The following is a 12,884-nucleotide window of genomic DNA, read 5'->3' on the forward strand; positions in this document are numbered from 1 at the left end:
TGGCTTGGAGAATTTTGAGTATTACTTTACTAGCGTGTGAGATGAGTGCAATTGTGTGTTAGTTTCAACATTCTTTGGCATTGCCTTTCTTTGGGATTAGAATGAAAACTGACCTTTTCCAGTCCTGTGGCCACTGCTGAGTTTCCCAAATTTGCTGACGTATTGAGTGTAGCACTTTCACAGCATCATCTTTCAGGATTTGAAATAGCTCAGTTGGAATTCCATCACTTCGATTAGCTTTGTTTGTAGTGATGCTTTCTAAGGCCCACTTGACTTCACATTCCAGGATGTCTGGCTCTAGGTGAGTGATCACACCATCTGGGTCATGAAGATCTTTTTTGTACAGTTCTTCTGTGTATTCTTGCCGCCTCTTCTTAATAGCTTCTGCTTCTGTTAGGTTCATACCATTTCTGTCTTTTATTGAGCTCATCTTTGCATGACATGTTCCCTTAATATCTCTAATTTTCTTGAAGAGATCTCTAGTCTTTCCCATTCTGTTGTTTTCCTCTATTTCTTTGCACTGATCACTGAGAAAGGCTTTCTTATCTCTCCTTGCTATTCTTTGGAACTCTGCATTCAGATGCTTTTATCTTTCCTTTTCTCCTTTGCTTTTTGCTTGTCTTCTTTTCACAGCTATTTGTAAGGCCTCCTCAGACAGCCGTTTTGTGTTTTTGCATTTCTTTTTCTTGGGGATGGTCTTGATCCCTGTCTCCTGTACAATGTCACAAACCTCTGTCCATAGTTCATTAGGTACTCTGTCTATCAGATCTAGGCCCTTAAATCTATTTCTCACTTCTACTGTATAATCATAAGGGATTTGATTAGGTCATACCTGAATGGTCTAGTGGTTTTTCCTACTTTCTTCAATTTAAGTCTGAATTTGGCAATAAGGAGTTCATGATCTGAGCCACAGTCAGCTCCCGGTCTTGTTTTTGCTGACTGTATAGAGCTTCTCCATCTTTGGGTGCAAAAAATGTGATCTGTTTAATTTCAGTGTTGACCATCTGGTGATGTCCATGTGTAGAATCTTCTCCTGTGTTGTCGGAAGAGGGTGTTTGCTATGACCAGTGCGTTCTCTTGGCAAAACTCTGTTAGACTTTGCCATGCTTCATTCTGTACTCCAAGGCCATATTTGCCTGTTACTTCAGGTGTTTCTTGACTTCCTGCTTTTGCATTCCAGTCCCCTATAATGAAAAGGACATCTTTTTTGGATGTTAGTTCTAAAAGGTCTTGTAGGTCTCATAGAACTGTTCAACATCAGCTTCTTCAGCATTACTGGTCAGTGCATAGACTTGGATTACTGTGACATTGAATGGTTTGCCTTAGAAACGAACAGAGATCATTCTGTCGTTTTTGAGGTTGCATCCCAGTACTGCATTTTGGACTCTTTGGCTTGGTACAAGTTCTAATTATTGCATTCTTTCAAACAGTGTCTAGTTTTGCTTTTCCTTTCTGTAGATCTCTCGTTTAGCGTCTCATCCTTGGGATTTTGATTCTTATTCACTATTTATCTTTGTTTCTAGGCTAGTGTGAGCACTCTTTGAGCCTCTGTTGATCTCTAAAGGAGACAAAGACTGTCTTTTCTTTCTGTCTTTCTTTTTGTGTGTGTGATTTGTTTTGGTTTTAGAACTTTTATCTTTGGATTTGAGTCAGAACTGTTGTCCTTGTGGGCACCTGCTTCACCGCTTCGGCTCAGTAGGTTCTTCCTTGAGCTTTTCCCTGGATGAAAAATGGTTGATTATTCTGTGCGCTCTATATTCTGAGAGGTCTTGCTTTACCCCAGATTGTTCGTCTTCTGTTTTTCTGTCTTTTTGTTCTCAGGTTCCTTGGGTGGACTGTTTATCTCTTAATCCTCAGATTCTTTGTTATTTCATTCTGTGTACTTTGTATTTTTTCACCTAAAATTATTCCTAACTACTTGAAGTTCTGTCTTCTACTATTATAAGTCCATCTGACCCAGTCTGATTTTCTCTCTTCTCAGTAGGAGTCACCACATCTTTTCTCAGGAATTATGATATATACACACGCACACGCACACGCACACGCACACGCACACACACACAGTTAAGGCCAATCCCCATTTTATATGAACTGGCCTTTTGTTGTTTTCCTGTGAACTGTAAAATACCTCAGACCCTCGGATTTTCATTTAAACCCATCTACTTTTGATTACTTTTGATTCGCTTTCTGAGTATCCCTTCAGCTCATAGTATCCTTTTGGGGCAATGGTTTTTATGTTTCTTAAGATTTTTAAATTATCTGTTTATTTTTGGCTCTGCCATATCTTTGCTGCTCTGTGTGGGTTTTTCTCTAGTTGTGGTGAGCAGGGACTGCTTTTCGTTGGGGTGCCCTGGCTTCTCGTTGTGACGGCTTCTCTCTTTGCAGCGCACAGGACCACGGGCGCTTGGGCCTCAGCAGTGGCGGCGCACAGGCTCAGTGGCTGCAGCTGCCAGGCCCGAGAGCCCAGGTGCAATAGTTGTGGCACTCAGGCTTAGCTGTTCCATGGCACGTAGACTCTTCCTGGGGCAGGGTTCAAACCCCTGTCCCCTGCATTGGCAGTTGGATTCTTAACCACCAGGCCATCAGGGAAGTCCTGTGGTTTTTTTTTTTAATGAAGTTTTAAAATAGGTGATGTGGGCTATCATAGTCTTGTTTGGAGGAAATTTCCTTTGGCCCTCTTCTGTAGTTTACCAAGGGAAAAATTAAACTAGATTACATAATGTCTTTGTCGTGAGACTCTTTTTTTTGAAAACTTCATTATGAAGTTTTTCAAATATAGAGAAAAGTTGAAAGATTGAAATAAAACTCTCAGATTCAATGAATGTCACCATTTGGCATGTTTGCTTTATCTCTTTATTTCATGCTTTTTATTTTTTTATTTTTTGGCTGAATCACTGACATGGTGTTTTGTCCTTTAAAACTTAAGCATGACTATATCCCTCCACTCTTCTGTCTATTCATTGTATTAAATTTTGAGCGTTTGCTATTGAAACTCCAACTGAGAATCTTAATTTATCTAACACACCCAAATAATTGTAATATATAGTAGAACTATATGTAACTTGGCTCTGTTTTCTAAGTATATAAATATATTATCATTTTTTCATAATTCAAAAAATAAAAAGCAAAGAAAAAAGTCAAATAGTAATACAGAAGTACCAATTAAGAAAAGGCATATATCTCCTAAGAATGCGAATATTCTCCTAATATTCACAGTGTCATTATCACACCTAAGAGAATTTATAACAATTTCATATCAGCTAATATTCACTTCATATTCAAATTTCACCAGCTGTCCTAAAAATGTATTTCATAGTTCCTTTTTTTAAAAACATAAACTAATCAAGGCTTATGTTTTGCTTTATTATGTCACTTTAAATCTAGAATAATCACTGCCCTTTTTCTTTATGTCATTGATTTGTTGAAGTATTCAGGCCTATTGTGTTACAGAATATTCACTATTCTAAATTTGTCTTATTGTTTTCTCAGGGTTGTTTAGCTTGTTCCTTTATCCTTTATCCCTTTCTCCGTGGCTCCTATAAACCACAAGTTGGGTCTAGAGGCTTGATTTGATTCAGATTAAGCATTTTTGGCAAAGATTCATAGGTGATATTTGTGTACAACATACTGCATCACATTGTATCACATTAGGAGGCGCAGAATGTCAGATTGTCTTAGTGGTGCTAGTTCTGCTAATTGCTGCCACATCTCAATTAGCAAGGTGCATTTTCCCCTTGGCAGTTAGTAAGTCACCTGCAGGGTGATCACCGAGTATAATGGTTTTAGCATCCACTGATAATCCTGCTGGCATCTGTAACTATATTGGATATTACGAAATAGTGATTTTCTAAATCTATTATTTAATCTTTATTAGCTGACTTTCATCTTTGGACAAGAGCTTTTCTTCTCTCTTATTTAAAAAAATTAATTTTATTTTTTGGCCACAGCATGTGGCATGTGGGGTCTTAGTTCCCCAACTAGGGATTGAACCTGTGTCCCTGTCACTGGACCTCCAGGGAAGTCCCCTCTTATTTTCTGTTTTTATGAGTCTCTGTAGACTCATGGATTTTTAGTTATTCAAAGTGTTAGTCAATTTCTATTGTTAATTTTGATATTCAAATTGTACTGAATTTGGCCCATAATAGCCCTTGCAAGCTGCTTCCTGCTGTGTCTTTTTGACAGGACTCCATTAGTCTTTGAGTGTTTCCATTCTGGCATAAATGTCCCCAGCTTACTTTGTACTTGCTCTGCCCTGGGCCTGGAATCAATTATTTTCTTCAGGGAGTCTTAGATTATTCCACTGACACTGGGGGTACCTATTTATTGTTTCTTGGGTGACATTGCTTCTAGGCTCTTTGAAGGCAAGGAAGTAGATCAAAAATTTGTTTTAAAGGAAATCATTATTTCATAGTGAAAGTGAAGTAGCTCAGTTGTGTCCGACTCTTTGCGACCCTGTGGATTGTAGCCTGCCAGGCTCCTCCCTCCATGGGATTCTCCAGGCAAGAATATTGGAGTGGGTTGCCATTTCCTTCTCCTGGGGATCTCCCCGACCCAGGGATTGAACTTGGGTCTCCCACATTGCAGGCAGATGCTTTAACCTCTGAGCCACCAGGGAAGCCCTAGTTCACAGTAGTATTTCCAATTCAGATTTAATACTACAGAGCTTTTTTTTTTTCCTTGACTTCTTTTACTTTATACTTATATAAATTTTTACATTGCAAATTCTAGCATTTATATATGTTATTTGTTTTATCCTGCAATATAACAAATTAGTTTCAAAATAATGCAACTATTACTACTAATAATAAACTTCTGTATATCTGCTGATTGAAGTTAAAGATTTCCTTACAGTTCCATTTCCCTTGACTATATCTTACTAGGCTGTATACTGTATAGTCAGAATACAGTTTTTTTTTTTTTTTTTTTTGAATACTGAAGAAAGATATCTTTATTTGTGGGTCAAATATTAAACATCAATACATATACATATACACACACAAATATATTAAATCGGCTTTAACTGTACCAACAGTCCTCACTGTATAGTACATGACCTACTGGGGGAGCTGACTCTCTCTCAAGGGGTCCACAAAGTCAAAACTATTTTTATAATAGTATGATAATATTACTGATTAGTTTTCATGTTGATATTCAGGCTGATGTTATAACAACCACAGAAGATGAAATGTCTGGTTTCCTGACATGAAAGAAAATGGTGGCCCGCAGTTGCACTCATATTCATATAATCTTTACCACACATCTTCACAGTTAAAAAAAATGATTTTGCTTAAGAATGTCTTCTTGAAGCAGTAAACATTACTAATTCCATTAATTCTTTTCCTTTGAATGGTCATATTTTTAAAATATTTTAAATAGATAGGAGTACTTACTGAAATATTTATGTTTATTTTTTTTTTTTTTAATTTTTTTTTTAAATTTTAAAATCTTTAATTCTTACATGCATTCCCAAACTTGAACCCCCCTCCCACCTTCCTCCCCACAACATCTCTCTGGGTCATCCCCATGCACCAGCCCCAAGCAAGCTGCACCCTATGTCAGACATGGACTGGCGATTCAATTCTTACATGACAGTATACATGTTATAATTCCCATTCTCCCAAATCATCCCACCCTCTCCCTCTCCCTCTGAGTCCAAAAGTCCGTTATACACATCTGTGTCTTTTTTCCTGTCTTGCATACAGGGTCGTCATTGCCATCTTCCTAAATTCCATATATATGTGTTAGTATACTGTATTGGTGTTTTTCTTTCTGGCTTACTTCACTCTGTATAATTGGCTCCAGTTTCACCCATCTCATCAGAACTGATTCAAATGAATTCTTTTTAATGGCTGAGTAATACTCCATTGTGTATATGTACCACAGCTTTCTTATCCATTCATCTGCTGATGGACATCTAGGTTGTTTCCATGTCCTGGCTATTGTAAACAGTGCTGCGATGAACATTGGGGTACATGTGTCTCTTTCAATTCTGGTTTCCTCGGTGTGTATGCCCAGAAGTGGGATTGCTGGGTCATAAGGTAGTTCTATTTGCGATTTTTTAAGGAATCTCCACACTGTTCTCCATAGTGGCTGTACTAGTTTGCATTCCCACCAACAGTGTAGGAGGGTTCCCTTTTCTCCACACCCTCTCCAGCATTTACGTCACAAAAAAGGAAAACTACAGGCCAATATCACTGATGAACATAGATGCAAAAATCCTCAACAAAATTCTAGCAATCAGAATCCAACAACACATTAAAAAGATCATACACCATGACCAAGTGGGCTTTATCCCAGGGATGCAAGGATTCTTCAATATCCGCAAATCAATCAATGTAATTCACCACATTAACAAATTGAAAAATAAAAACCATATGATTATCTCAATAGATGCAGAGAAGGCCTTTGACAAAATTCAACATCCATTTATGATAAAAACTCTCCAGAAAGCAGGAATAGAAGGAACATACCTCAACATAATAAAAGCTATATATGACAGACCCACAGCAAACATTATCCTCAATGGTGAAAAATTGAAAGCATTTCCCCTAAAGTCAGGAACAAGACAAGGGTGTCCACTTTCACCGCTACTATTCAACATAGTTCTGGAAGTTTTGGCCACAGCAATCAGAGCAGAAAAAGAAATCAAAGGAATCCAAATTGGAAAAGAAGAAGTAAAACTCTCACTGTTTGCTGATGACATGATCCTCTACATGGAAAACCCTAAAGACTCCACCAGAAAATTACTAGAGCTAATCAATGAATATAGTAAAGTTGCAGGATATAAAATCAACACACAGAAATCCCTTGCATTCCTATACACGAATAATGAGAAAGTAGAAAAAGAAATTAAGGAAACAATTCCATTCACCATTGCAACGAAAAGAATAAAATACTTAGGAATATATCTACCTAAAGAAACTAAAGACCTATATATAGAAAACTATAAAACACTGATGAAAGAAATCAAAGAGGACACTAATAGATGGAGAAATATACCATGTTCATGGATTGGAAGAATCAATATAGTGAAAATGAGTATACTACCCAAAGCAATTTACAAATTCAATGCAATCCCTATCAAGCTACCAGCCACATTTTTCACAGAACTAGAACAAATAATTTCAAGATTTGTATGGAAATACAAAAAACCTCGAATAGCCAAAGCAATCTTGAGAAAGAAGAATGGAACTGGAGGAATCAACTTGCCTGACTTCAGGCTCTACTACAAAGCCACAGTCATCAAGACAGTATGGTACTGGCACAAAGACAGACATATAGATCAATGGAACAGAATACAGTTTTTGAAAGTTGGTGGAATAGTTCCTTTCTCTATGCTTCAGTTCAGTTCAGTTCAGTCGCTCAGTTGTGTCCAACTCTTTGTGACCCCATGAATTGCAGCATGCCAGGCCTCTCTGTCCATCACCAATTCCCGGAGTTCACTCAAACTCACATCCATCGAGTTGGTGATGCCATCCAGCCATCTCATCCTCTGTCGTCCCCTTTTCCTCTTGCCCCCAATCCCTCCCAGCATCAGAGTCTTTTCCAATGAGTCAAGTTTTTGCATGAGGTGGCCAAAGTACTGGAGTTTCAGCTTTAGCATCATTCCTTCCAAAGAACACCCAGGACTGATCTCCTTCAGAATGGACTGGTTGGATCTCCTTGCAGTCCAAGGGACTCTCAAAAGCCTTTTCCAACACCACAGTTCAAAAGCATCAATTCTTTGGCACTCAGCTTTCTTCACAGTCCAACTCTCACATCCATACATGACTACTGGAAAAACCATAGCCTTGACTAGATGGACCTTTGTTGGCCAAGTAATGTCTCTTGCTTTTCAATATGCTATCTAGGTTGGTCATAACTTTTCTTCCAAGGAGTAAGCGTCTTTTAATTTCATGGCTGCAGTCACAAGTCAGCCACTGTTTCCACTGTTTCCCCATCTATTCCCATGAAGTGATGGGACCAGATGCCATGATCTTCATTTTCTGAATGTTGAGCTTTAAGCCAACTTTTTCATTCCCCTCTTTCACTTTCAACAAGAGGCTTTTTAGTTCCTCTTCACTTTCTTCCATAAGGGTGGTGTCGTCTGCATATCTGAGGTTATTGATATTTCTTCCGGCAATCTTGATTCCAGCTTGTGCTTCTTCCAGCCCAGCATTTCTTATGATGTACTCTGCATAGAAGTTAAATAAGCAGGGTAACAATATATAGCCTTGACATACTCCTTTTCCTATTTGGAACCAGTCTGTTGTTCCATGTCCAGTTCTAACTGTTGCTTCCTGACCTGGATATAGGTTTCTCAAGAGGTAGGTCAGGTGGTCTGGTATTCCCATCTCTTTCAGAATTTTCCACAGTTTATTGTGATCCACACAGTCAAAGGCTTTGGCATAGTCGATAAAGCAGAAATAGATGTTTTCCTGGAACTCTTTTGCTTTTTCCATGATCCAGCAGATGTTGGCAATTTGATCTCTGGTTCCTCTGCCTTTTCTAAAACCAGCTTGAACATCTGGAAGTTCACGGTTCACATATTGCCGAAGCCTGGCTTGGAGAATTTTGAGTATTACTTTACGAGCATGTGAGATGAGTGCAATTGTGCGGTAGTTTGAGTGTTCTTTGACATTGCCTTTCTTTGAGATTGGAATGAAAACTGACCTTTTCCAGTCCTGAGTCCTGGCCACTGCTGAGTTTCCCAAATATGCTGACATATTGAGTGCAGCACTTTCACAGCATCATCTTTCAGGATTTGAAATGGCTCAACTGGAATTCCATCACCTCCACTAGCTTTGTTTGTAGTGATGCTTTCTAAGGCCCATTAACTTCACATTCCAGGATGTCTGGCTATGCTTACATTGTCAATTTGATGTACAGATATGCTTGTTTTGTTGTTACTCAAAACAGGGTTGAGTAGGGTTGTTTTTAGGGCTTGCTTTTTTTTCTTTTGGATTTATTTTTTTGAAACTGTGGTATGTTTACATGGTTCAAAATTCAAAACTTCTTAGAAAAGTATACTTAGAGAAATTTGAGTTCTTTTCCTAACCATTTTCATTATTTTCTGGTTTACTTTCTTAGTGTTTCGTTTTGTAAAAACGTATTACTATATCAGTTCAGTTTAGTCGCTCAGTGGTGTCTGACTCTACTGTATATATATGTGTATACTCTTGTTTCCTCTTCTTTCTCACTCAAGTACTTTATATGTGTAACTTTTCCACTCAACAGCACGTCCTGGAAAGACTCATATGAGTTCATAAAGTGTTTCTTCCCTCCCTCCCTTCTCTCCTTTTTAACTACTGCATAGCACTTCATTGTATGGATTATATTAATAAAAGCTTATTCAACCAACTTCCTATTAATAGACATCTGGTTGTGTCTATTAATTTTATGCAAGTATGTTTTGTATTTTTGGAGTTATATCTTCAGGATAGGTTTTCAGAAGTGAAATTTTTGGTTTTAAAGGATAAATGAAAACGCAATTTTTTTTAGATGCTGCCAGATTCTCTTCTGTCCTGGTTGTATTATTTAATTCTTCTACTAGCACCGTTTCAGGGTACTGACCAGAGGATTCTGAGTAGTATATCAGTAAGCTAAATTATTCCTTTTCTGTTGTACGCCACAGTAATTCAAAATGGTATTTTCTATACAGTGTTTCTGAAATGTGATTTAGGGACCACTTGAAATTTGTAAGGATTTGGGGGAAGTTTTTGTAAGTATATACATTACTACAGATGTCTGTTTTGGTTCATTTGAAAAGAATTATACACACACATAGGTGCCGTATATGATTTTTAAAACTATGGCCGTGTCTTCTCACAATGTTCCTGTTAGATTTCTTGAGCTATCTTTTTGGTCGCAAGAGAAGTGAAACTATGAAATAGGGCATTTTGAGGATCTTTCGTTTTTCTAGAGTAATCTGTCAGTCAGATCATTTTAAGAACCACTGTCCTCATGATCTGCAAGAATTTTAGATACTGCTAACCGTTTGTTCCTGATTTTCTTTTATGTCCTGCCCAGGCTCCTACTTATATTCGGGAATGTGCCAGATCGCACTATTTGGGTTCCAGAACTCAAGCATCAAAGGTAAGAATAGAAAATTGCTCTTGGCCCAAACAAGGAGAGAGCCAATTAAGATAAGTGGAGATTTAAAACAAAGCACAGAATCAACGTGAAGACATAGGAAAATAAAATGTATAAGAAAAGTTTGTAAATAGCAAATGTCTTAAATATTTTTAGCTACAAAAGTGCATTTTTATTTAAGACATTCTTTCAAGTTCCTTGGTAAGGTAACACTGAAATGTCTAAAAGACCTAAGACTGTATGAGGTTAGAAAGCAAATGTGTGATGCTTATTAACAATATTGCTGTTGGTGCTGCTAAGTTGCTTTAGTCGTGTCCGACTCTGTGTGACCCCAGAGACAGCAGCCCACCAGGCTCCGCAGTCCCTGAGATTCTCCAGGCAAGAACACTGGAGTGGGCTACCATTTCCTTCTCCAATGCATGAAAGTGAAAAGTGAAAGTGAATTCGCTCAGTCGTTTCCGACTCTTTGCAACCCCATGGACTGCAGCCCACCAGGCTCCTCCGTCCATGGGATTTTCCAGGCAAGAGTACTGGAGTGGGGTGCCATTGCCTTCTCCTATTAACAAGATTACATATGATTATTGAGCTTTAAAAGTGAGAAGTTAAAAAAATGTCACAAGCACTTTTTGATAATTTCTGTTTAGTCTGTCTTGATTAGAAACTTTAAGCTGTCATCTTATGTTTTTTTTCCTGCTCCTGTTGGTTTCTACCTCTCATTCAGCAAATATTTGGTGTGACCAGGAAAACAGTATTTTATTTTAACTAGTTTAACTGGAGTGTGGTTTTTCTTAGAAAGTTGTTTTTACTTCTCTGCTATTGCTGTGTAGTTATCACATATTGTCGTGTGTGGGAAAGAGCGCCAGCCAAGACCCAGTGAATCTGGTCTCCAGGATGGGTCTGCCACTTTAGTATCTAGATGACTTTAAGCCTACAACTTAACTTCAGTTTTTACTTCAGTGAAATGGTAATAATGACACTTTCCCTGCTTAACCCATAGGATAACAGTGAGAAATATGAGATTAAAAGATGCTCTGAATAGTGGACTATTATATAAATATATTTTTTGATGGCAATATTCTAAATGGATTTAGGTTTTCTGGGCAGGTCATGGGAGTAGGCTATTGATACAGTCTTTAATTGTAGGTTTCTCTTTATCTGATGATAGTATTTAGGTTTTTCTTGTTCCTACATCTGAGATGTACCCCACATCTCACCCTCCCTTTTTTTTTCTTCCAGGGTTGTGGGAATCTGGAAACAAATATGTCTGGCAAGATATGTTAATTCCCTTTTCTTTTAAATTTTCCATAGGATGATCTTGATCTGATAGCTTCATGTCATACCAGGTCTTTCCAACTGGCAAGATCTCAAAAATGGAACCGGGTAGATTTCTGCTCTCATCAGGAGGAGACCCAGCAGCGTACGGAAGAGGCACTAAGAGAACTGTTCCAACACGTCCACAATATGCCAGAGTCGGCAAAGAAGAAACAGCTCATCAGACAGGTGCCAAAGGCAGGGAGATAATGGCTTTAGCGATGTGATTTTTGCCTGTAGAATCACTAGGGAATAGTACGAACAATTTCATTTAATTTTTGTCTTTTACTGGTCCAAGCTTTGGTTTAGTCAAGAAAACAGACTTGTCTATGGAACCTCCATGGTGATCTCTGTCTGCTGCCCCACTAGGGAAAGAGGTGCAGGCTCTTGGATTTCTTGAGTAAACAGAAGGATCCAGTGTGGTTGGTTTTTCTAACTTGGTCATATACGACATTTAAGTCTGGCAAATAACCCAGTCTTTCTGAATTTCATCTTCTTATTGGTATTGTAATGCCCCTGTTCCGTGGTTGTACAGATTAGAGAGAATCTATGTAAAGTGGCTGACGTAGCAGGACAGAAGTGGTAGCTCTCGCCAGTAAGTTGTTTGCAGTTAGAAAACATGAAATCAAGAGCCTAGTCTGATACTAAAAATAGAAGTTCAAGTGGCTAAGTTTGTTTATTTTAGAGCCTTGGGAGCAAAATTAGGTCTCTTATTTGCCATCTTGAGTCTCACAGTGTAAATACTGATGACATGGTTAGTTTCTTTCTCAGGAAATTTGTTTTGTCTCAACCCTTCCTGAATTTTAGCTAAACAGGCAAGGTCAGCCTCTTGAATTCTTATTCAACTGGGACCGTCTTGAGGGATGAGTCTGTGTTTTTATTTTTATTTTTTTTAGTTTATCTCAAGCATGGGGCCAGACAAAAACAAGTGCTCCAAAAATGTTGAACTGAGCTGTTCTTAACAGTTGACAAAGTCCTTTAAGAGAAATTTTTCTGTCAGTCTCTTTGAAGTCACTTTGAGATCTAGCAAATTGTGCTGTGACTGGAATTTTATTGCTGAGTAATACTACAGATTTGAAGCAGTTTTGTGGTTTAATTCTTGGTAGAAACTAAGCCAGTAATTCAGGTAGGACAAGTGTAAATGACTTCTCTCATCAAGAAGACTGAGGTCAAAGATAATACAAAGGGAAAAGCTAGCATTAGTTTTGCTCTTCTTAGAAAACTGGAAGATTATAGTGAAGGATTAAAAGAAAATAAATCACTCATCCTACCAGTGTTTACATATTGGATATTCTTTCAGTCTGTTTCCTATGGATATATTTTGACATAGTTATGATCATGTCATATACTTTCATTTCTCCCTTTTTCATTAACCATTATAGCATAAGTGTTTTCTCATGCATGCTTGTACACTCCTTGCCTGCATTTAAAATATTGCCATTTATTTTTGGAAAAAAACTATAATTTTACTATTCTCCATCATTATAAAAATAATGAATACT

The 12,884-nt window shown here is 37.9% G+C and overlaps 1 protein-coding gene across 1 annotated transcript in view; it reads left to right on the forward strand.

Annotated features, from left to right (window-relative positions):
• The window catches only part of ARHGAP19 (Rho GTPase activating protein 19), a 66,773-nt gene that overhangs the window by 41,296 nt on the left and 12,593 nt on the right, over positions 1–12,884 (forward strand). The window contains exons 7-8 of the mRNA XM_005698282.3: positions 10,009–10,074; positions 11,380–11,571. Coding sequence (XP_005698339.1) covers positions 10,009–10,074; positions 11,380–11,571 — 258 coding nt within the window. The remainder of the gene's footprint in view (positions 1–10,008; positions 10,075–11,379; positions 11,572–12,884) is intronic.

The sequence above is a fragment of the Capra hircus genome, chromosome 26 (genome assembly GCF_001704415.2).
Source record: "Capra hircus breed San Clemente chromosome 26, ASM170441v1, whole genome shotgun sequence".
NCBI classification, from domain to species: Eukaryota; Metazoa; Chordata; class Mammalia; order Artiodactyla; family Bovidae; genus Capra; species Capra hircus.